Raw genomic sequence first — 23462 nt, 5'->3', positions numbered from 1 at the left:
GAAAACTAATAGTAACAAACAGTAAATCGGCCTATAAGAGCACCTTAGCTCTCCAACGCCAATACGTTCTCTACTTTGCAGCCATTCTGTAGTAGCCGTCAGCTTCTCATCATCCTTTACTTGTTTGAGACAGAGAGGGACGAAGCTTAAACTCAAGTCCCCCTAGTGGGTTTGCAGCACTTTGATCACACGTCCATCTCTGTCCTCCAGTTGTATGTCACTACAACGCGTGCCATTACGTGCCGTCTAGACATCTGTGAAAACAGAGTGTCAAAACTGAATTTAACTGCACACATTTCCCTAAAAATTAGCAAGGCAACTAAATGTATAACAGGTGGTTTAAATAAATAAATCTGATGAGGAAATTTCACAACATTTATTATCCACAAAAATATAAATAACATCTTTCTTCAATTCATTTTCAATCCTGAGAACCTGCTTGGAACGGGCACAAAGTACAATTTTAAAAAATGCATTCTAATCTCACAAGAACATAATAGCAGTAATTGACTCCATCGCAGCCCTACTGGCCATGACATCCCTGTAGGACTGCTGCCCCTTAATAAGTGGGCACTATTAAAGGAGTTGTCATATACGTAAGCTACACCACACGGCAAGACTTCGCCTTCACATTATGTACATTGAGTATCCTTGTTGGAGCTTGCCTATGAGTTTCCATCCCCTAAATTAGTGCAGATGTGCTCTTTAACAACAGGATTGGTCAAATGAACTGATTAAGTACCTCAGGAATGCCAGTTGTGGAAGCCTGATTGGACAAGCAGCAGTGAGCTGATATCAGCTGCCTGAAGCTGAACAACTTTATCATGACACAAACTAAATTGATCAGAAGGCTGAATTGGATTCTCGTCACTGAAATCTAATAAATCATCTCTTCATTTACACTTCAATTAATAAAAACTGAGAAAATAAGCCAAATATTTAAATTAAATTCCCTTCTCTGTGGTTGTCCTACAGACATGAAAGACATTAGAAGATCTAGACTGGTGTAAAGAACGCGTTTGTCTTTCTACTGCCAATGCTGCGGGATCATTGTGCTCTGCTTTCTGCCAGTGAACCAAAGATGCCAGTTTGTTTAGCTTCGTCTAACAGAGGACAGGGGAGGCGGACAAGATACTCCCCTCCGCTATATGTAAAAACTTTATATAAGGAGAGCATGGGGAGGGAAGTCTAGTGCTCCTGTCATAGCTGCATCTTCTTGGTCTTTTTCGCTTCTAGTTTGCTTTGTTCGAGTGGATGTAGAGTAGACTCTGCTCCTTAGAAACGCACAGTTATTCCTCATGTGAACACATCAAGAAGCAACCTGCCTGGTGAGTAAATGTGTGCAACTGTTAAGTGGAAACGATATGAAATGGGTGCGGTATAAAAAGTTCCAGTAATTCAAGGGGGAGGGGAGAGAGTAGTTACTGACCGCTGTATAAATTCAATTCCAGCATCAATGTGCTCACATTTTCTAATACCATCTTTGTGAGTCCTAGCACATGTATGACTTCTGCTGCTTGGAAGAAGGATCATGCCCTCACAGGAGCCTCTCAGCTCTTACCCTGGGTCCTGATGCTGTGGTGTGATTGCCATATTTTCACTTGGGTTTTAAAAGGAGCCCTTTATTTCATGGTCACCTCCACCAACCCGCAGCACCCTTTTTTTTCTTTCTTTTCATTATGGTTTCCGTTGTGTGCCTATAAGATCCCCGACCAAACATATCCACTCAAGACCCAATTAAAATACCTTTCAATCTCAGGGGGAAAAAAATGGAATTTTAGATTTCTTTTCAACTTTTTCACTTTTGAAAGAAGTCTGACTGTTGATTGCAATATACTCTTCGGCTGAACTTCTGGATACAACCTCAATCTAACTTGTAAACTGCATGTGTTGCACCCTGAGATAAAAGACAACCTATTTGACCCATTTCCTACCAAACAATTACAAGGTGGTAAGAAGCTGTGCCCAATGGACTACCTGCTATTTCCTGAAAATGCATGTTCCCCGTGGAAGTTTTTTTTTTTTTTTCTCCAGCATAGGTAGCTAGCAAGGTTGTCTTGTACAGCCTCCCTAGCTGCCCTAGAGACTGAATGTTGTAATGATGGAAGGTCACAGTGGAGAAATGGATGCAGCGCCTCAAAAACACATGATGAAAGAAATTATGAGAACGTTTATGTGAGCCAGTGGGCGCAGTGATCCCACTTCGTGGACTTAATCTTTTCTGACAAGAGATCTCAAACTGTCCGCCCCACAACATTTACTTTCATGGACCACTACTACAGGCAAGGCCAGCTGACAGAAGGCCTGGTTTCCATACATGTTTGTCTGGCTGTGAAGGCACCTGTGCACAAATCAATGCACATTCGGTCCATAGACTACAGTGCATTTTGGACACTGACTGGTTGTTCTAAGTGTCTGCATTCCTAATGCTCTGGCTACCCTTACAAAAGGGAATGCCACTTGAAAAATCACCAATTGAGCTAGCTTTTTTGCAATTGATCAGCTGGGAGAGCCTAATCAGAATTCCTCTCAAGGTCGGTGGCAGGAGCCAGAGAACACCCAGCTGTCTTCAAACTATCCATACAAAACACTACTGTGCAAGACTGGGCAAGCCCTTTCTGCGGTATCTTTTCGGTTATTGGGCCTTGCAAGGAAATAGAGGAGAAATAGGATAAGTGTTAAGTTCTTTTAGCTGAAATCGGCTGTCTAATATAATAAGAAATGCTGTTTGACTGCTTTCTACAGGTACATTTACAGCCATAACTTCCACAGGCCAGGCACTCCTGGTGTTCGAGCCTGCCGTCTATGTCACCTACTCATTTTACGCAAATGTGAATTAAAAACACTGTATCCAATTCAGGGTGGCACAAAAAATGAATGGATGCCCTTGCCACTTCATTTAGCGTGTGGGGTTGAATGTACTTGACTGGAAAAAGCACAAATGTACCCCGCACACCGGGAACAAACTCTGAGCAAACCACGGCCAGACCCTTTAATTGTATTTGCTTTCAATGTTTGAAGTTGGTTATTCAGGTCCACCTTGCGGTCATGTCATGGTGAACGGGACAGTTCTGTTGTCACCGAGGCAGACCCCACTCAGATGGTAGCAGTTCTGGTGAAATGAAAGCACCCCATGCGGCCTGGTAGCTTCCTTTAAATATGCGGGCCTTTCTGTAGCTGTGCTCGAGGAGGTTGTGCCTCTGGCTCCCCAGCAGTTGTGTGACCGGCACAGATAATCCTAAATCAGCCCAATATTGAAATGGCATTCCTATTACTGGACAGTAACATTTATTATTTGTGACATCGAATGCAATATAATGCATGAGAGCACACATCTCTAACCAGCTTCGAGACCAAATCTTAGCCACTCAACCAACTAATCATCCAGGAAAGTAAGTGAGACTTGATCAGGGATCGTAAATAACAGCAGTCATGCTTTCTGCATAGAGAACAACTGGTGGGCAAATGGTGGGATCTAGGACTCAGAACTTATGATTACCATAATACGGAAGTCCAATTCTAGAGCTTTGAATACCAGCTGCTATGGATATTATTGTGGAAAATCGTAAGTCTGTCCTCAAAGGAAGGCCCCGAGATAATCAAGCAGAACGGTGGGTATCTAGGCTATGTAGGCACCAACGGAGACAACTGAGGGCCCAGGTCAGTGTGAGTCCCACTCCCGACAACATTTACATCAACTGCCTAATGCTGTCACCCTCCATTCATTCTAGGCTGCTTCCCCTGAATCTTGGGCTCTGCAGTTAAGCAGCTGAAATTTGAATCACAGGTAGAGCAGCAGAGAGAAACAGTATCAGAAAGGGAATGAGTGGCCATCGCATAACGTAAGACTTCTCTGTGTCTTGGAACAAACAGATGGCACAGATCCTTCTCAGTGGAATGATCCACTCCATCTCGAGTTTTCTGATGGGTATTGTTAGAGCTAGGATAGAACAACTGAAGTGCCAGGAAACGAGTCAATTTCTGGCATGACGCAGAATCAAACAACAGACAACAACACTTTAAAATACACAATCTGGTGGTGTTATGGAGAGATTTAATAGCTTGTCGAGGGACTGGATTCAGTGGGTGCAAAGAGTGAGAACAAATATGCTATAGTTGTATGATGTATGTTGTGGCCTTACAAAACTATACCAAACAGGTCAAATGGGAATATATTATTTACTTTGTTGAGGGGGTATTGGCATGTATTGAATGAATTGTGTCCAGTACGGATGGGGAAATGGGCAAAGAAACCGTAGAGCGTTAATGAGTCATGTTAAAGTAAATGTTAAGAAGCAGCTTTGGTTGATTGAAAATGATCACGATGGCACGAGATGTGGAAAGAAAGACCACAACCACATCTATAAGTGTGAGAAACTGGGTACAAACTCAATATCTAGGTCTTATAAGGGACGTTTCTCCCAGTTTGGTAAACTGGTTTAGGTCGAGGAACCAGGTGCCAAAGTTAGGGAGTTCTACCAATACACATCTTTTTATCAACCATATACAAGGCCTATGATGTGAATATACCATAGTAAAACACAAATCCATATTTTTAAAAAAATGAACAAATATTACATATTTTTTCTTCTCTGTAAAAGAAGTGATGTGGAAAGGAACCATACTCTTCGGCCATTCTGGCGAGACCAGGCATGGCCTTGGCATCACTATGTGACTGCCTTCCTGACACACTCCTGATCAGTATGGGAGGTGCTGTTCACTGGTCGGCATGGACCACTGTACACTGCATCAGACAGACCAACTGTTCCAATAAAAACGATGGCATTTGAGCTCCAGTGTGCCAGGAGCCGAGCAAATGATGCTTCCACTTCTGAGTGGCAATGAAAGAACTAAAACTACTTCAGGAACTAGAGACTAAGATAACTGCAAGGTCAGAATATAGGCCTCATTGAACACAGAAATGGCACTAATCTGCTTCTGTGCTCAGTGAATGATAATACTTATTGTGGCAATTAGTCCGAAGCATTGTGGGTTGGCTGCTGAAAAAATTTGCTCTGTCACCTACTTGGAATATACGTCATAATTTGACAAATTACTTTTGTTGTGTGACCTGCAGAATTCAAGAGGAAGGAGCTTGAACAAAGGGAGAAGGAGTCGGAGGAGAGTTAAAGGACTAATGGCGAATCCTAAGAGAACCTAGAAAAGGAGAGGCTGTCAGGCCTGAAGAGAGTTACAGACAAAAGGCGAAGGAGGTGGGAAAATAAAAGAAAGTGCATTTGGGGGATGAGAAAGGATCCAAGAAAGAGAGAAACAGATAGCCAAGATGGAAGACAAAGAAAAATAGAAGGCCTACTGGCTCACAAAGTATGAGTGAATTAAAAAAATTACATCTACAGGCCGGCAAGCAAGTTGCAACTCCTTTGATCTTCAGACCCCAAGCTTACTGTGCCCAAAGACAGAGTTGGGATTACAGCGTCAGGGTGGATGTGTTGGCATGGTTTGAGTACATTTGCACCAAGCATACATTGTTGGATAAAAGAAAGAAGCAACTTTCCAGTTATCAACTTTAAGTTTACTTTCTAGTCAACTTTACTTTACTTTCTAGTCAACTTTCCAACTATCCAGTTGCTTGGCCCTCTATGTGAATGAAGTGAAAAATATATCTTGAGTACAATAAAAGGCTGAATAGAGTGGGTCACGGGAAAGAAGTGAACAACTTCAAACGATGTGCACATTTGGTTAACTTTTTAAAGCAAACTAACATTCGTGGCTGGATCATGCTAAACAGACAAGAGACAGTGCGGTGTGCCTATGTATTAGTGGGTTTCGAGAAGGGTGATTCATAAGGAGGAAACTGGACAAAAAGGCAGGAAGGCAAGATTAAATGGTTGTCCATAAAATGTATTCAAAACAGTTCAGATTAGCAGACATAATAACAGTGAAAGTTATGGCATTGAAACGGATCCAGGTATTTGTCTCAAAATGTCAAAGTTCTCATGAATACACAAAGCTCCTGCACTGAGAGATGTTAGAATAGTGGGACAAGAGTCATGCGTGGAATGGACTATCTACCCAGGATGTCAACAGAACGTTCAGAAGGAAATCTACATCAGGGTTCTGAGTTGAGGCACATTTCTCTACCCATCCACAGAACAACTAGGTCACCAGAAGGGATGCTCCTGTGCCAGCAATACAGAGGGATTATCCTGCCCTCGAAGCACTGTTAATGTTTATGGAAAAATGTCCATATTGAAAAGTAGGCCTCCCAGAGGCATCTGAAGGCTCCTTACTTGAGTTCCTTCACAGTTAGTCAAGGATTCGGTAGCCAGGGGAATATTCCTGCGCTCCATTTGAAAGCTTGGAAACCAGCAGCTTATTCTTGACACTTGGGAGCATATGTACATGGGGTTATTACCACGAGAACGTCACTTTTTAAGGAGTTCTGGTGGCGATCAGTCCTTCACCTTATTTACAAGGTGGCGTTAAGCCACTTAATGTGGCTTAACACCACCTTGTAAATAAGGCCGCTTTCAAAGCTGCACTTAGCATGAAAGGGAAGGGAAATGGGTGTTGCAGTGGGTATTTCACAGCAATGCCCATAGGTTTGACGCTGCCCCCCATTTACATCAGTGGTGTACGTATGGGGCAGTGCCAAAAATATGACCAGGGAAATCCTGGTCATAACCTGGCGAAACGAGGAGAAATTATTTTCTCCTTGTTTTTACTGTTTTTATGTGTGCTTCATTCAGCAGCACACATAGAAACAGCAACATTGACACCAGCGATTGTTCATGTGCAGGAAGGGTTCCATTCCAGCACATCAACAATCATTAAATAATGATGAGTTGCAACTTCTATGTGTGCTGCACAAAGCAGCACACACAGAAGTTACAAATCATCATTATGGATTCTTTCTGTGCAGGAAGGGACACCTTCCTGCACATGGACAATCGTTCCCTGCAACACAGTTTAGTGCAAGGGTGCCTACCTTGGTGCTAGGGGAAACGCAGGGGTGCGCCACATTTTTGTGAATACTGCACATCCCTGCATTTTTTAACTGATGGAGCGCGGAGTTAGCAATTTTGGAGCTACACTGCGCTCCGCCAGTTTATTGTAAATCTACCCCTTGGAGACTTGTTGGGCCTCTGAATAAGCCACACATAAACATCTAGGGATGAGGAAGACAATCTGATGTGATAAATGTTGAGAGTTTTAAAACCTGAGCTTATAAGGAACGTTCTGCTGCCTAGCAGGGTTAAAAGGCTGACACATTACTTGATAACCAGACAAAACAGGTACATCAGATATTATCATAGTGGCAGCACAAATGCTTCTGCTTTTATTAGGTTTATTGCAATATGACTGAACTGCAATATTATTTTCGTTCCCCCACCACTGCTTTGTTAACTGTAGTCTTTTGGTTCTGGTGCAGAGCTACTGCAACCCGTTCCAGTGTCAGATTGAAAATAACTGCTGACAGTTGAAACTGTGCGCTCACATTAAACTGGAGACACAGAAATGTGCCCCCATTTATTTATTCAGTAGCATAAACGGTAACATACGATTTTATAAGGAAATCAAAAACCAATTGTTGTCTATTCTACAGTGTGAATAACTATGTTCATGGGACATGTTTGAACCACCTACCTGTGTGCTTGTTATGCTTGATTTCCCAAATAAAGCATAGCAAAGTACACATTTTCTTAGGCGAGGCACCCTGTAACATATCCCAATTGCAACCCTTGGACCATATCATAACATGTATGAATGCCTTAAGTTCTTCTGTTTGGTTAGTAATAGAATTGTCTTATTGACGTCTTGTCACTGCCCATTTTCTTAGCCTTCTTGAATACTGCACGCAGTAAGGACACAACCTAAGAACAGCAGTTGTTTTAAATTCAGGTGGAACATTATCTTCATAAGGAAATATCCCTGTGTTCCTAGCCATAAATGTATTTCTAATCTCCACCACGGATATCATTTCATAAGTTTGCTCTACCACTTGTGTCCGGCTTAGAAAGTCTACTTTTGAACCTCTGCTAATTATCTCTGTTTTCCTTTCCTTTATTCTGATCATTCAGCTTCACTTTCTTGCTCTTTTGCTCTCTCTCTCTCTCTTTCTCCTTTCTACTCATTCTTCTTGTTTTCACTATCACTACTTACTCATATTTCCTCTTCTCACTTTATTGCCGCTTCTCTCACCTTCTTTATTCCACTGTATCCTTTTACTCAAATTACTCACTCCTTTTACACTGTTCTCTTTTTCTCATCCCTACATTATATTTTCCTCATGTTCTTTCTTTTGCCTACTCTTCCAATTGTTCTTTTTTTTCTGGCTACCTTCTTCAGTTCATGTTCTACACAGCGGTGGCCGGCACAGGTAAGCACGGTGGGGCGGAGCAGAGATGGGGAGTCAACAGATGATGGAATAGGTGAAATTAAATAAATAAAACGTATTCTGTTGTCTATCGACTTCCCTCCCACTTGCCCGCTCCACTGTGCTTACCTGCACCGCCCGCAAGTAAGTACTATTTTCCTTACTACTGCCTCTATTTCTTAACACTGCTATCTACCACGGCTACGCCCTTCTCTCCCTCATTTTGATCTCCACTGTTTACAAACATATTGCAGGAGATCCCAGAGAATGACTAGACCCTGTTGACTCAGGCACTGGACAAGAGTGTACATTTATGGATCAACATGAACTGAATGTGGCAGCCACCATGTAAAACGCTCACTAATCAAATACATGCACCCAACCATATGCCCAACTAATCCTTCAAAAATTATACATACATTTCGAATATAGATGACATAACAGGAAATATATAAGTCAATCAAATTTGTTGTGTACGTGGACGTATGAAACAAGCTTTACACATTTAAAGAAACCAAGATAATCTCAATGTGTACCAGGGGAGGCTAGACATGACTAGTGATAGTGACAGTGTAAATTCAACCTTGATTATCCCACGAATTTGAAGAGGCTTTTAGTGCCCATATTACGCACCCAGCTTTACAAGACAGCTCAATGGATACAGTAAGAGAAACTGAAGGCACGGATCATGTTGTGATATAGTAATTTGTTTATATTTTGCCTTTTAGAGGCAAGTAAACACTGGCACTGAAGAATGCTTTAGATTCTGTTCCTCCTTACTGGGAGTTAGGAGCACCCCTCTAAAAATACTGTAATCAAAAGGGTGTATTGCCCCATTGATTGGTCAGCGGCACAGTCTACTTTCTCCTCTCATCAAATCTGCTTGGAGAAAATAATATTGTTTGCAATGCAGAGAAATATGTAAATGATGCAAGATGCACTACCGGATGTACGTTGTTACAACGCATGCTTTTTTACTAGCATGCTTTTACAACGCAGGTTTTTCAGTGCAAGTCATTACAACGACTTGCGTTGGGGGGTGCTGGATAGTGAATAGTTTAATTTACTATTCCAACTCCAGTCCCCGTGGATAGTAGGGAAGGTGTTGGATAGTAAATTAAACTATTACCTATCCTAGAGCGCCCCCAGCGCAATTCGTTGTAATGACTTGCGTTGAAAAACCTGCGTTGTAAAGGCACTGCGTGGTAAAAGTTGCATTGTAAAGGATGTTTCCCTGCACTACCCAGAGAACACATCGCAAATTTCACCACATGAATGACTTCTCTCCTTCCAGTGGGTTTGTGTATCGATTAACATTTTTAAATGACAATAACAACAAAGAGACACAGGCATAAAAAAAGAGTATGTGCTGTTCAATGTATGGCAAGCAGGGCGTGCCTTATCACAGTGTTCACTGTGTAATGCAGACACTGAACTGATCTTATAGCTGCAGAGCTAGCATTTCCTAAATTAAACACAATATAACATGCGGTACAGGCATAGGCAAGTTAAATAAATTAAAGCCTGGAGGAGCCTGTAATTACATTGAGTTTTTTTATGTACAGTAAAATGAGAGTTTCTTGCTCAACTGGGGAAAAAGCTGAACATTCACAAACGGGACAAGTCTTCAACTATATGCTTACTGCTATGCACCCTTTTAAAAACATTGCACAGCACCCTGAAACAACATATTTAATAATATAATTTTCACAGCAGATTACACAGTAAAAGGTTTGTTTTAGCTGAAAAACACAGCATTCTAATTGAAGAATCTTACCTGAACGAGTAGTTGGTCATCACTGGCGACATTTAAAAGATCTTCCACCGTGACAGCTCTTTCTTTTTGAGAAACCCCATTATCCAGTGGTGTATGTGAGTAATGAGAATCACTGGGGTAATTTATTTCGTTGTTTCTTGAATCAGTGGTAAAACATGCATCATGAGAATAGTTCTGAAGAAAGGCTCTCACCCCCTCTAGACCCACAAAATGGGAGGTTGAAAGTGCATTGACATTAGCCAGAGAGGATGTTGAGAACTCGGATTGCCTCCATTCATGAAGCCTGAAGACAAGCAATAGAATGACAAAGAACAGGAACAGGAAGGAAACAACAGAAACAGCAATTACAAGGTACAGCGTGAGGTTCGACTCAATATCTGCAGGAGACGATAAGATGCCCAGATCAGCAACAACTTCCGGGAGGCTGTCAGCCAACACTATGGTGACTGTAACTGAAGACGACAAGCAAGGCTCTCCATTGTCCTTCACCAAAACAACCAGCACATGTGTCATGGTATCTTTCTCTATAATGGGTCGAGCAGTCCTGAGTTCTCCATTTTGAAGGCCTACTGTAAACAGTCCTTGGTCTGTGGACCTTAGCAGCTGGTAGGAGAGCCAAGCATTTTGGCCAGAATCAGCATCGACAGCAATTACCTTTGTTATAAGATAACCTGGTTCAGAGGAGCGAGGCGCCATCTCCACCCCCGAGGAGCCATCGGTGGGAGTTGATGGGTACAATATTTCAGGAGTGTTGTCATTCTGATCCAGTATAAAGAATGACACAGTGGCATTGCTCATCAGAGCTGGAGATCCACCATCTTGAGCCTTCACCTGGATCGTAAACTCTCGAAATTCTTCAAAATCAAAAGATCGAAGCGCATAGATGACTCCAGATTCAGAGTTAATGGAGATGGATGAGGTCAGAGGCACATCTCCAACATGCCCATCCACAATAGAATACATAATTTTACCATTCAGATCCCAATCTTGATCTATTGCCTTGACTGTAAAAATGGATGTCCCAGGGGGTGTATTTTCCGAGACATGTACAGCATATGATATTCGCTCAAACAATGGTGGGTTATCATTTACATCTGTTATCTTCAGACTGATTGTTTTGGTTTTAGTAAGTGGAGGAGTACCTTTATCCATGGCAGTGATTGTGATATTATACTCTGAAACACACTCCCTATCCAGAAGTCCATCCGTTATCAAGCTGTAGTAATTTCCAAGGGACTTGTCCAACTGAAAAGGGAGATTGGGAGGGATGGAACAGACCACATCACCATATTCTCCAGAATCTCTGTCATACACCTCTAAGAGAGCAACTGTTGTCCCTGTGGGGCTATTTTCAACGACCTGGCTAAGTAAAGATGAGATTAAGATTTCAGGACGATTATCATTCACATTAATAACATTCACGAATACACTGCAACGTGACACACTTTCGCCATCTGTAGCTTGAACTTCAAATTCATAACGCTCTGTTTCTTCAAAGTCCAAAGGGGAAATCAGGGATATTTCACCAGTTTTAGAATCCAACTGAAATTTCAGTATAACATTCTCTCTGATTTTAGTAAATGAATATGTTAATATGGAGTTCACACCGTGATCTTTATCTGTAGCTTCTATTGTTGTTACGACAGTGCCCGTTGGCATATTTTCCAAAATTTTAATTTTATAGACAGACTGATTGAAAACCGGGGCATTATCATTGACATCAATAACAGTGACCAGTATCTGCGCTGTTCCTGACCTGCCCGGGTCCCCTCCATCCCTAGCTGTGAGGACTAGCTGGTGCAAAACATTTTCTTCGTGGTCTAGCGATTGCTCAAGCACCAGCTCAGCACGTTTCACTCCATCCTCCCCTTCCTTGACCTCCAGAGTGAAGTGTTTGTTGAAACTGACATCATAGCCCTGAACAGAGTTTTTCCCCAAATCGGGGTCATGTGCTTCTGGCATCACAAAGCGAGAGCCAAGAGCTTTGTTCTCAATGACTTGCAACACAGTCTGCTCCGTTAAGAATGTGGGTGGATTGTCATTAATGTCCTGAATTTCAATTTCCACGGAATATATCTTCATCGTGCGCTGAACTATAATCTCCAAATCTATGTGACAAACAGCAAGCTGCGCACACACCGCTTCTCTGTCGATCCTTTCATTAATGTATATATGTCCGTTGTTTACATTAAGAATAAAATACTGCTTCCTACCTCTGGACACAATGCGGGCTCCTCCCTCTGATAACTCCTTTGTATCCATCCCCAGATCCAGAGCCACATTCCCAACAAAAGATCCTTTCCTCGTCTCCTCGGGAATGGAATAACGCAGTTGCCCGGAAGCGGCTCCACAGACTGTCAGCAGAGCAACAAGAAGCAGCAGAGGAGCCCCGGAGTAACAGCGCCTCGAAGACTGAGCCCCGAAGTAACAGCGCCTCGGTGTCCGAACCTCGGAGTAACAACGCCTCGATGCTTCAGGCATAGCAGATAAATTCACGTTTTTTTTTTGCATGAAATATACGACTTTCTTATTATTTGGGCAGACGGTCAGAAATGGGGTGACGCCAACTAAGCCGGAGGAGTTCTGAGCATTCAGGCAAGATTATTTCCACCGTTAGACTAAAACGTCACTGAGCTGCATGTGTACCATGTGACCTGCTGGAATTTGGCTTAATCTCTCCGTTAGATTGGTGAACAGCGACACTCGGTGTCATAACTAATAACTGCAACGGCAATTAAAAACCACCGAATTAAAAAAAACAGTTTACTCCAAACTTTAGCTTCATCTCTTCTACGAAATCAACGATCTTAAGCCTGAACATACGACATCAGGACTGCCCGTGACATATTGCCAGGTCTCTCAGTACGCATCCTGAGACATCTCAATTCAGGTTTGAACTTAAAACCTCTACGTGAACAGTAAGCAATAATACATGACTGAATCCACAAAACCACAGTAACGCAGGTGTTTATTTCCTCTGCAATATACTATTACAATGCTTAGGTTGTTTCTGTATACGGATAGAAGTTAAACGTCTGTTTTTGCAGAGGCGGACCCCCGTAGGGGCTAGGGAGCCGTCGCCATAACCATACGGCGAGCCCCCGAAAGGGCAACAAAGGGGGGAAGACGGCCCGGGAACGAAAGCAAAGTGCGGGAAAACGGCGTCTCCCGAGCAAGCAGGGGGACCCCGGAAGGGCCGGGCTCCCCCCCCCCTCTCTGTTTTCTGGCTTCCCCCGCCGCGCGCCGGCCAATGGGGGGGGGCAAGCGATATTCAAACCCCCCAATGGGGGGGTTCCCCAGGTGGAGACATACTTGGTGGAGGGGCATATAAGCGCGCTCCCCCCAATGATACTCCTATGCACAGGAGCGGGGGGAGCAGCACGGCGACATAGACCTACGAGCAAGGCACGTGCCAGGGGTGGAGAACGAGATAGCGGACGCCCTGTCCAGAGGCATGATGAACAAATTCAGGGAGCTGGCCCCCAGGGCAGACTCGGAAATGACCCCTTTCCCGCCCCAGCTGTGGAAGCTGGCGGGGCAGACCTCTCGGAACTGATCACCCAAGCCCTGGCCCCTGGGGCTGCGAGGAGATACACAAAATACTTAGCCACAGTGCTCAAAGTAGGGGGCATACACTCACTAGCCATACCGAGCGCCACGCACAAGGCGGCAGAACAGTTCATCAGCTGGGCATACAAGAACGGCAAATCCAGGTCATGGACACAAGCCCACCTTGCAGCCGTGTCACACCATGCGAAGCTGGAAACAGGACACAACCCACTGGCATCGCACTACATAAAGATCGCAATGAAGGGGTGGAAGAGGAAGGAAGGAAAGAAAGAGGACACAAGGCGCCCAATAGACTTCACCAGATTAGGGGCGCTGCTGCAGGCACTAGACAGAGTGACAGCGGGCGAATACGAGCGCGTGCTATTCAGGGCAGCATTCACCACGGCCTTCTTTGGGGCCAAGCAGAGCGCTGCCTATGGGCTAGCGATGTGACACCAGGTGCCAGGCGGGTAGATCTGGCGCTGCGGCGGTCAAAGACGGACCAGGAGGGAAGGGGGGCCACGGTGACCCTACACTGCATCCAGAACCAGGAACACTGCGCAGTATGCTGCCTCTTAGCCTTATTGGCAATACACCCTGCTCATCCACAGGGATGGGTCACACTTGAGTAAATTCCAGTTTATAGCAGTGATGCGCCAGGCCCTCAGCAGCGCGGGTGTGCCACCAGGGGCCTTTGGATCACACTCATTCCGAATAGGGGCGGCCACGACCGCAGCACATCACGGGATGCCCGAGGCAGGAATTCAGGCAGTGGGGAGGTGGCGCTCGCGAGCATACAAATCTTACATGAGGCCCCAGCTACTGTGACAAAAGGACAAGCAGGGTAGGCGCGAGAGTGACCAGTCGCTTTACATTTGCATCAACAGGGAGCAGACCCCGCCTCGTGTGGGTGGTGGGCCACTCTTTCATCAAGCGGATGGGCGCGTGGTGGGAGCACAAGGGGCGACAGCTCAAGAACAGACCACAACACACGTGCATCCGCTGGTTTGGCCAGTCAGGCATGCACTGGTTTCAACTCGCGACGGCCCTCAAGAGAATAAGGGAGGGGGCAGGGCGCCACCCAGACGTTCTGATCATCCAGCTCGGGAGGAACGACCTGGCCACAATGGGTCGGAGGGCCCTCCTCTTTGGAATACAGAGCGACCTGGTGGAAACAGCCAGGAAGTGCGGGAAGACCGCGATCATTTGGTCTGAGGTGATCAGCAGGCAGGAGTGGCGAGGCGCCAAGTCGTATAAAGGCGTGGAAAACTCGAGGAAAAAGCTGAACCTCACAGTAAGCAAATTTTGCAGAGCAAACGGCCTGGGCTTCATCAGGCATGGGTTGATACACACCGGGCGCCCGGAATACTACGCAACCGACGGGGTGCACCTGTCCGAGCAGGGGATGGAGATCTTCTGGAGCAATCTGTGGGGCGCCATGGTGTTAGCAGGTTGCCAATGAATAGCAGGACGCAAGGGGGGAGCCGCAGGAAGACGGCAGCCTCCCTGACGGCGTGGCGAAGGGCTACGCGGAGAACGGTTGGTACGGAGGCTCACCGGAGAGCGGTGCGCCAGAATAGGTACACTCACCTTCAGATGCCGCACGGCTGGGTGAGATGGCCTAAGGACAGCGGCTCTAGGATGCCTCACGGCTGGGTGACATGCGACGAAGGGAAGGGGGAATATGCAGAGACGGCGCTCGCAGCCCAGCCCCGGCCGGATGGCAGGGCACAACAAGGTCCGAAAGGTAGCGAGGCAGCCTAACTCTGGGACAACGAATATCCCCTTCCCGCGCTGAGGAAGCGCAAGGAAATCCAACCTACAGAAAAACCGCCCTAAAAGGGCTAAGAGACATTGGCAAGGAAATGTATATGACATAACATGCAAACGCAAGTAATACCTGTTTCCTTGTAACCCTTAATAAACTGCGGCCAACAAATGACCACCACGAAGAAAGGTGTAGGGGCGTTCTTGGCGGGAAGGGAAGTAAGAAATGTTATGTGTAATTCACTGCGGGAGTGGGGCAGAGTGCGTAGGTTATTGCAGAGGCGGACCCCCGTAGGGGCTAGGGAGCCGTCGCCATAACCATATGGCGAGCCCCCGAAAGGGCAACAAAGGGGGGAAGACGGGCCGGGAACGAAAGCAAAGTGCAGGAAAACGGGGTCTCCCGAGCAAGCAGGGGGACCCCGGAAGGGCCGCCCCCCCCTCTCTGTTTCCTGGCTTCCCCCACCGCGCGCCGGCCAATGGGGGGGGCAAGCGATATTCAAACCCCCCAATGGGGGGGTTCCCCAGGTGGAGACATACTTGGTGGAGGGGCATATAAGCGCGCTCCCCCCAGTGATACTCCTATGCACAGGAGCGGGGGGAGCAGCACGGCGCGAAGGAATCTTGTCCCACCCACCCACACCAAGGGATCAGCATTGTCGCAGGGCTGAAATAGGGAAAGAGCTTCGCGAAGGGCTACGCGGAGAACGGTTGGTATGGAGGCACACCGGAGAGCGGTGCGCCAGAATAGGTACACTCACCTTCAGATGCCGCACGGCTGGGTGAGATGGCCTAAGGACAGCGGCTCTGGGATGCCTCACGGCTGGGTGACATGCGACGAAGGGAAGGGGGAATATGCAGAGACGGCGCTCGCAGCCCAGCCCCCGCCGGATGGCAGGGCACAACAAGGTCCGAAAGGTAGCGAGGCAGCCTAACTCTGGGACAACGAATATCCCCTTCCCGCGCTGAGGAATCGCAAGGAAATCCAACCTACAGAAAAACCGCCCTAAAAGGGCTAAGAGACATTGGCAAGGAAATGTATATGACATAACATGCAAACGCAAGTAATACCTGTTTCCTTGTAACCCTTAATAAACTGCGGCCAACAAATGACCACCACGAAGAAAGGTGTAGGGGCGTTCTTGGCAGAAAGGGAAGTAAGAAATGTTATGTGTAATTCACTGCGGGAGTGGGGCAGAGTGCGTAGGTTATAGTTGATAACGCGAGTTAGAAAGATATCTGAGACAAAGTTAGAAACAAAAGAAGGAGATAGCTATCTTTTCTTACTACTCACTGACATTTTGTCTTCACGATTCATAAGACTCAATTACTGTGCTCCTCCAAAAACCTGAAAACACTGTCATTCACTTAGTTCGAACGACTTAAATATCCTTATGACTTGCTTTCGTCCAATTAAGGTACAATTATGCCACGATTGTGTTAACGTTTAAGCAAAAAATCCGTTACAGTCTTTTTCTTAGTAAAAAGATAAACGCTCTTATGAATATTAAACGTATTTCGGTAAAGTAACACTGAATAAAGTCACAGTGCAAGCTATTTCTCTGACAAATAATTTGACTTTTTTTTCTTGTATTGTTTTTTAAAGACTTGGCAAACATCAAGGAAGTTGCAGAACGATCCCCGGAAAGTTTACTTTTTGACAGAAACAAACTTCTACTATTACATTCTTACTGATGTACGCTGTTTTGTGCCTTGAAATACCTTCCCACGTCTCATAACACACCACGAAATAGTACGTAATTATTCCCTAATTAAATCGCCGGTAAGTGGCATCATGATACAATGATTTGAGGAAATGTTGCCTCTCAGCAATGGGCTACCTCGGAGCGCAGATTCCGAGCCTCTAAGGAACGTTCTCACACCGAGCACATGAAAACTTTAAGAACCACAGAAAAACAAGACCAAATAATCTTAGTTTAGAGAAATCATTTCAATAAAAATTCCATAAATATGAAAGTTATCAATGTTTTTCTAAAATAACGGAAATATGGACCTGCTTGCACCCCACACCGCACCAAAAAGGGAATTCAACAACCTGGCTCACAGACATAAAACGAGGACGGTAAACAGAGTCATGCAGAGCACGGGGGTCTTGAGGGATCACTGACTTAAGGCAGTTTGATATTTATATTGGGGTTTTCCAAAAAATGTAGTTCTTTGCTATTCATGATGCTATGTTCCATTGTTGAACCTCAATCTTCACCCTTGTCCAATCACCAAGGCGCGGGGGCTTATTATTAAATCAGCAGACATCCAATCTCATGCGACGTTAAGAAATGCTTTGACCACCCGGTTACGCCAAACAGCAGACAGATCCTCAGATACTCAGGGAATCCTGAAAACACTGAATATTCAAAGCAAGACATGGCAAGAACAGTATTTTGAATCACGGCCGATTTCTCCTGAATTAAAAAAAAGTGAGATGGTCCAGTGAGATCGAGAAGAAAATAAATTACCCGCTTTCAACATTTTTGTTATATTTAGTCTCCGGGACAAGTCTTGAATCTTTGAGGAACCAGCTCAAGGTCTTCAAATCCAGACATAAAGCAGGCCCTGGACCCAAAGCACCAGCTTCATAAATGTATCAGGGCCCTCGCCTAAGAACCAACCAACACTGTCTCCATGTTTAGCGTTGTCCTTGGCAGACATACTCTGTTGCACCCATACTTAGACTTTCAGTGGGCAGTCTCAAGAGGTAAAGTTCTCACGCTCTGGTCTCTACTTGCACTATTCGCATGGTTACATCTGTATAAATCAGGAATTCCCAGGATGCTTGATTCCGGTCCAGGAAAGACATGGCATGGCAGTTTGGGCTGGACTGTTCCCATGAGGCACAGGGTCAAGACTGATTTGCATATGGCCATGTCTAAACTGGGCTGGCATGGTGAGCAAAATAACGATGGATTAAACCCAGATCTGTGACTGGGGGTGAATGTTTTGCCATTGTGCAACATTCCGTTCATCTTCTTGTGTGTTTTGCTGTTCACCCTATGTGGTAAGGGTATGCCCAGACATGGGTCCAATGCTCACTAAGCCACTGGAGTCAAGCTATCCTGGCTGAAGTCGGCTGATAGCCAGAAACCAGTCCTAGGATGCTTGATTGCGGTCCAGGAAAGACATGGCTTGGCAGTTCGGGCTGGACTGTTCCCATGAGGCACAGGGTCAAGACTGATTTGCATACAGCCATGTCTGAACTGGGCTGGCTTGGAGAGCAAAATAACAATGGATTAAACCCAGATCTGTGACTAGGGGTGAATGTTTTGAAATTGTGCAACATTCCGTCCATCATCTTGTGTGTTTTGCTAAATCAGGAATTCTACCCTGCACTTTCAGTCTAACCCACCAAGACGCTGCTTAACGATGTAGATTGAGGGAGGTCCTAGCTCTAGAAGACTGCACAGATTATACCAACAGGTGGGCAACGGTGATGAAACAGGCAGAGCATTTGATTTCCTCCTGACATAAGCACTGCATCCACATTTTGGGTAAGGTGTATAAATAGCTAGCTAGCTAATAGATTACTGTTGCACTGACGTAAGCTAAGTAAGATCTTAATTTTAGCTGCAGGACAAGGGTCGATTGAAGGTCGAGTATAATTTTTAAAATTTACCGAATGCAGGAAAATTCCAGCTCACCAGTAAACTTCTATCATTTAACTAACTTTGCAGGATACACTTTCAGGACTGGTATACTTTGCTACTGTCATATTTTGCTGAACAGAAAAGTATTCCCGAACTTCTCATTTCCCAGTTTATCGTTCAAACCTTGAAAAGATGCCTGCCTGCTGGGGGAGCATATCGTGGGCCGACCCTAAACCTCTAATCTGCGACCAGAAAGTCTACAGGAGAACCCAGAATAAAGGAGAAAACTCGCAGAACAACTAAATCAGTTTTAAGTTCTTAGAGAAACCACTAAGGGATTGCAATCAGTCGAAGTATAAGTATAAGTTCATTTAAATGGATAACGGCCCAGCAGGAAAAGGCATGTCCTCCAAGGCGAATGTGCTCGGCGCATGGAACCTCCTCACACCACTACTATGCCCCAGTAAGATATGCTGCTCCTTGGACAATGCATAGTGCTTTAAAGGGGGCCTTCCTTTGATACAGCCAGACAGTGCAACCAGTTCAGGTAGGATGAAGTGTGTCGTGACTCCGGCAATGCACAGGGCAGGACACAGCTCTTTTCTGAAACACCTGAAGATGGTGTAGAAGGTATTTGGATGGTCCAAATATCGTGCATTTTTGCAATGCAGATGAGAAGCAGTAACCACCTGGACCACAAGTCCAGTTTGAAGGCAAGAGAAGGCAAGATTTTCCTGAGAGTATTCATCAGAAGAAACCACATGGCATTGGCAGTAAGTTTATTCAGTTAGAGCACCCAGGTTACAGACTTCTTTGCGGCAAGCGATAGTGGACACAGCTCACTGCGCTACCAAATTGAAGAACATATCCAGGAAGGACCATTAAAAATCAGAACCTTCGGATTGTCCGCGGTGAGATGAAGCATGTTTATTTACATACACGTTGTCACTGCTATCACACATGATCGAAAATTAGTGGGCTTGTGTGCCAAACGTTCGACAAGCTGAAGGAGAATTCAAGTATTGTCAGCATAGCTACAGAAAGAGAAGCCAAAAGACCCGTTGAGTCCGGAAAGAGGGGTCACATGGGCGCTGGATAATGTTGGCCTCTAGGGCGAGCCTTGCGGTGCCCCACATGAAAGTAGTAGGAAGGGGAGCACTGGTTACAAGGGGTAGAAAACTGCCTACCCTCTACTAGGCAGAAAAGACAATCCATTCCAAGCCCTTGCTCATTCAATCTATGCTTAGCAGCCTCTCGGCTAGCAGTGTCAAAAGTGACTGAAAGGTCCATAGCATGAGATGTGACACTGCTACCAGCCAGACCAGTCTTATATCACCTTAAGCAGTCAGCAGAAAAGCTTCTGTGACATGTGCAGTCATGAACCTGGTTGAGATGGAACTGTGGCTTTAGTGGTTCCTGGAAAGTGTGAAAGGTGAATGTTAACGGACCGTAAAAACAATTTAGAGGCTAGTGGTAATAGAGAGATAGGCTTGCTGTTTTTCAGCTCTAATAGATCAGCACTGAGGGGCATATTATCAAGAACGACGTTCAGGAAACTGCTGCTAAAGTGGCGATAATGGCCTTGATAATATACCGTAGAGAATTCCAATAGAAGCTCATGTTCACACAAGAACATGGGCTTCTATGGGAATTCACAAGGGCATATTATCAAGCCCATTATCGGCGCTTTAGCGGCAGTTTTCTGCCGCTAAAGCGTCGATAATCTTAACTAAGTTTTGTGATAATATGCCCCATGGTTTCCTCAAGACCGCTAGTGAAATGGCTTGCTTGAGAGACTGTGTGCATTCAGCCTTGGTCAAAGATCTATTAATGTTCTTGCATGAAGTAGATCTTATTCCTTGGGATCGATTCTAAAGGTGACGATTAAGACAAGGATTAAGAACTGACGCTGATTTGAGGGTCAAAAACTGTCTGCCATCCCTTAAAGTGTGGAAGGATGACACTCTGAATGCCATTTCTTCTTCACACATTGAAAGGACATAGGGGTTTTGAGAAGCAGACAGTGCCATACGCTCCCCCGATAGCTGCAATCTTAAAGGAGAAAAACACTGGCAGATTATTGCACACTTCCCTAGCACAGATTTGTGTCCTAAAAGGCAGTTAGGAGTACTCAGTTTTCTTACTGCCTCAAAGATGGTTTTGGTTGTATTGTCCTATTTGAGATTTATTTTTAATTTTCAGAGTATTATCATAGCTGTTCCACCAAGGGCTTCGGATTATTTTACAAGGAACTTTGAGGACCTCTAAGTCAGCATTAAACCATGAGACAGATCGATACAATAATTTAAATCTGAACTTTGAAAGATAAAACGGACTTTACAGCATCTTCAATTCAAGCATGGATTTTACCCCTTGAAACATCATCACCAGTGGGGATCAGACCTTTGTAAGTTTGCAGAGAAGTTCATTACATGGACCACGGGTGATCAGGAGTAAAATTGAGGCTGGCATGACTCAAAAGCAAGGACAATACGCACATCTAAAAATTATAATAAGAGATCAGTCCAAGGAAGAGGGCATGCTCAACTATGTGTACCAAGAATGATTCGCAAGAGAAGAGGAGGACAACTTTATGCCCTGCCATGTTCCATGGGCCAGGAGGCGAGATACAATACGGTTATATTGTCCAGCAAGAAAGAGACTTCAGGGTGAGCAGTCATTTCAGCCCAAATACTGAAGTCCTCAAATAAAAACATATTTGATGTATGTATTATAACATAAGCAAGAGCAGTAGTTGTTCATAAATGGCTGTCAAGTAAGTGGGGGAATGAGGAGTGAGTGTGTTGGAAAATTGCACTTTCTGAAGAAACACCAAGATTTTTGCCTTTGACTGAACTCGATTTTGTTGGCAATAGAACTCTACCACTGGATAGCAGGAGTAAAGTGTGCAAAGTTCGTGGGCTCTTCCTTTTAAACATGGTAAAATTGTCAAATACCAACTGGACCATTTAATTTATTTATAAGTTCCCTGGCCCAGGGTACTACTTGTACCTAGGGCGTGTAAATTAAATGCTACAAGTGGGCTGCAGCACTGGTTGTGCCATCCACTAAAGTAGCCCTGTAAAACATGTCCACAGGTTGAGAGAGGGTCAAAACGTTGTCGGCTAGTAGAAAGTGAGAGCCTAAGAAAATCAAAATACCTATAACAATTGACTGTATTATAATTCCCAAGAGCTCCTCTTTGTGTATATACCAATAACCACTACCTCGCCCTTCTGTTAGCACTATATTTATATCACTGTGTGGTTATGGTCACCTCACTGGGGTTCACAAAATCACGTTGAAATGTGAAAATGTGTATAGTGTAAATACAAAATTGAATATTTCTGCTATGAATTTTTGTGTACTATATATAAGAATGCAAAATAAATTATACTCCTTTCAGCTGAAGTGAGTACAGTCTTGTACCCTGTATTCACAGGTTTAAGCTGCCAGTTCATTCTGGTACAATAGACCTTTCGATAGGCCTAATCCTTCTTTTTTAGCACCTGTAATTCACCTCCTAAGGTACAATTTAAATCCCCATAGATCAAGGTGCATGGTATTTATAAAGAAGGATGTGTAATTACGCTTTACATGTCCTAGCAGTGAAAAACCTCCAAAGTTGTTTTTCTCAGCTGCAAGGTTGGTTCTTCCTTAGAAAAGTACTGTGATCCATTATAACTCCTATAATACCCAACTTCCATTTGCAATAACTAGAAATCTGATTCAATGGCACATTGTAACTGGAATTTAAAATCCTCCCTAGTGTTAAAGATAGATTTTAAATATTATTTTGAAAATGTCATTTTAGAAAGTTGGCATTTTCCTGCCCAAGCCAAATGAGCCTTCCTGCCAGTGTTCAGGATCACCTGACTGTTAATGACTCTACTGTGGTAGGATGTGTATCCTCGTAGAAAATGGACCTGGGCGTGGGGTGGTGTGAGTCTTCCTGACAGAATGCCTGGATTGGAGATGTGTGCCTGTTACGACAACACTTCAAAGAAGCCTGCCCTGGCACACACAGAAGAACCTGACACATGGTCTGCTTTGGTTTCACTGGCCAGGCTGCAGCCACACCCAGAGGAAAGGGAGAACGTGACCAGAACCAATTTCAGTGGTAGACAAAGTGGTGTCCCCCACCCACAGCCTGACACTAGGCATAAAAGGGGCATCCTTAGAACCCACAATTAGAATACAGGATCCAGAAGTGATTCAAAGGGTCAGTTTTGGCTGCCCTCCTGTGTGAACAACAGGTATCTAACAAGATCTAGAGGCCTTCCTGGCTTCCCAACTGACAAGACCAGACTTGGTTCCCTCTCCTAGCCTCTGTGTGGTGATTTCTGACCCCCAAATGTTGTCCTCAGTGTCTTGGACACTTGTGTAGAATCATAGTGCACTTCTTCCTCCCTAACTGAAGGTTTCACTGGAT

General features: G+C 44.7%; 1 protein-coding gene across 1 annotated transcript in view; it reads right to left on the bottom strand.

Annotated features, from left to right (window-relative positions):
* The window catches only part of LOC144767141 (protocadherin gamma-A10-like), a 458767-nt gene extending 446464 nt beyond the window's left edge, over positions 1-12303 (bottom strand). The window contains exon 1 of the mRNA XM_078650735.1: positions 10116-12303. Coding sequence (XP_078506861.1) covers positions 10116-12197 — 2082 coding nt within the window. The 5' untranslated portion in view covers positions 12198-12303. The remainder of the gene's footprint in view (positions 1-10115) is intronic.
* Between the last annotated feature and the right edge of the window lie 11159 nt (positions 12304-23462).

The sequence above is a fragment of the Lissotriton helveticus genome, chromosome 7, assembly GCF_964261635.1.
Source record: "Lissotriton helveticus chromosome 7, aLisHel1.1, whole genome shotgun sequence".
Taxonomy (NCBI): domain Eukaryota; kingdom Metazoa; phylum Chordata; class Amphibia; order Caudata; family Salamandridae; genus Lissotriton; species Lissotriton helveticus.
This window is presented reverse-complemented; position numbering and strand designations above follow the sequence as displayed.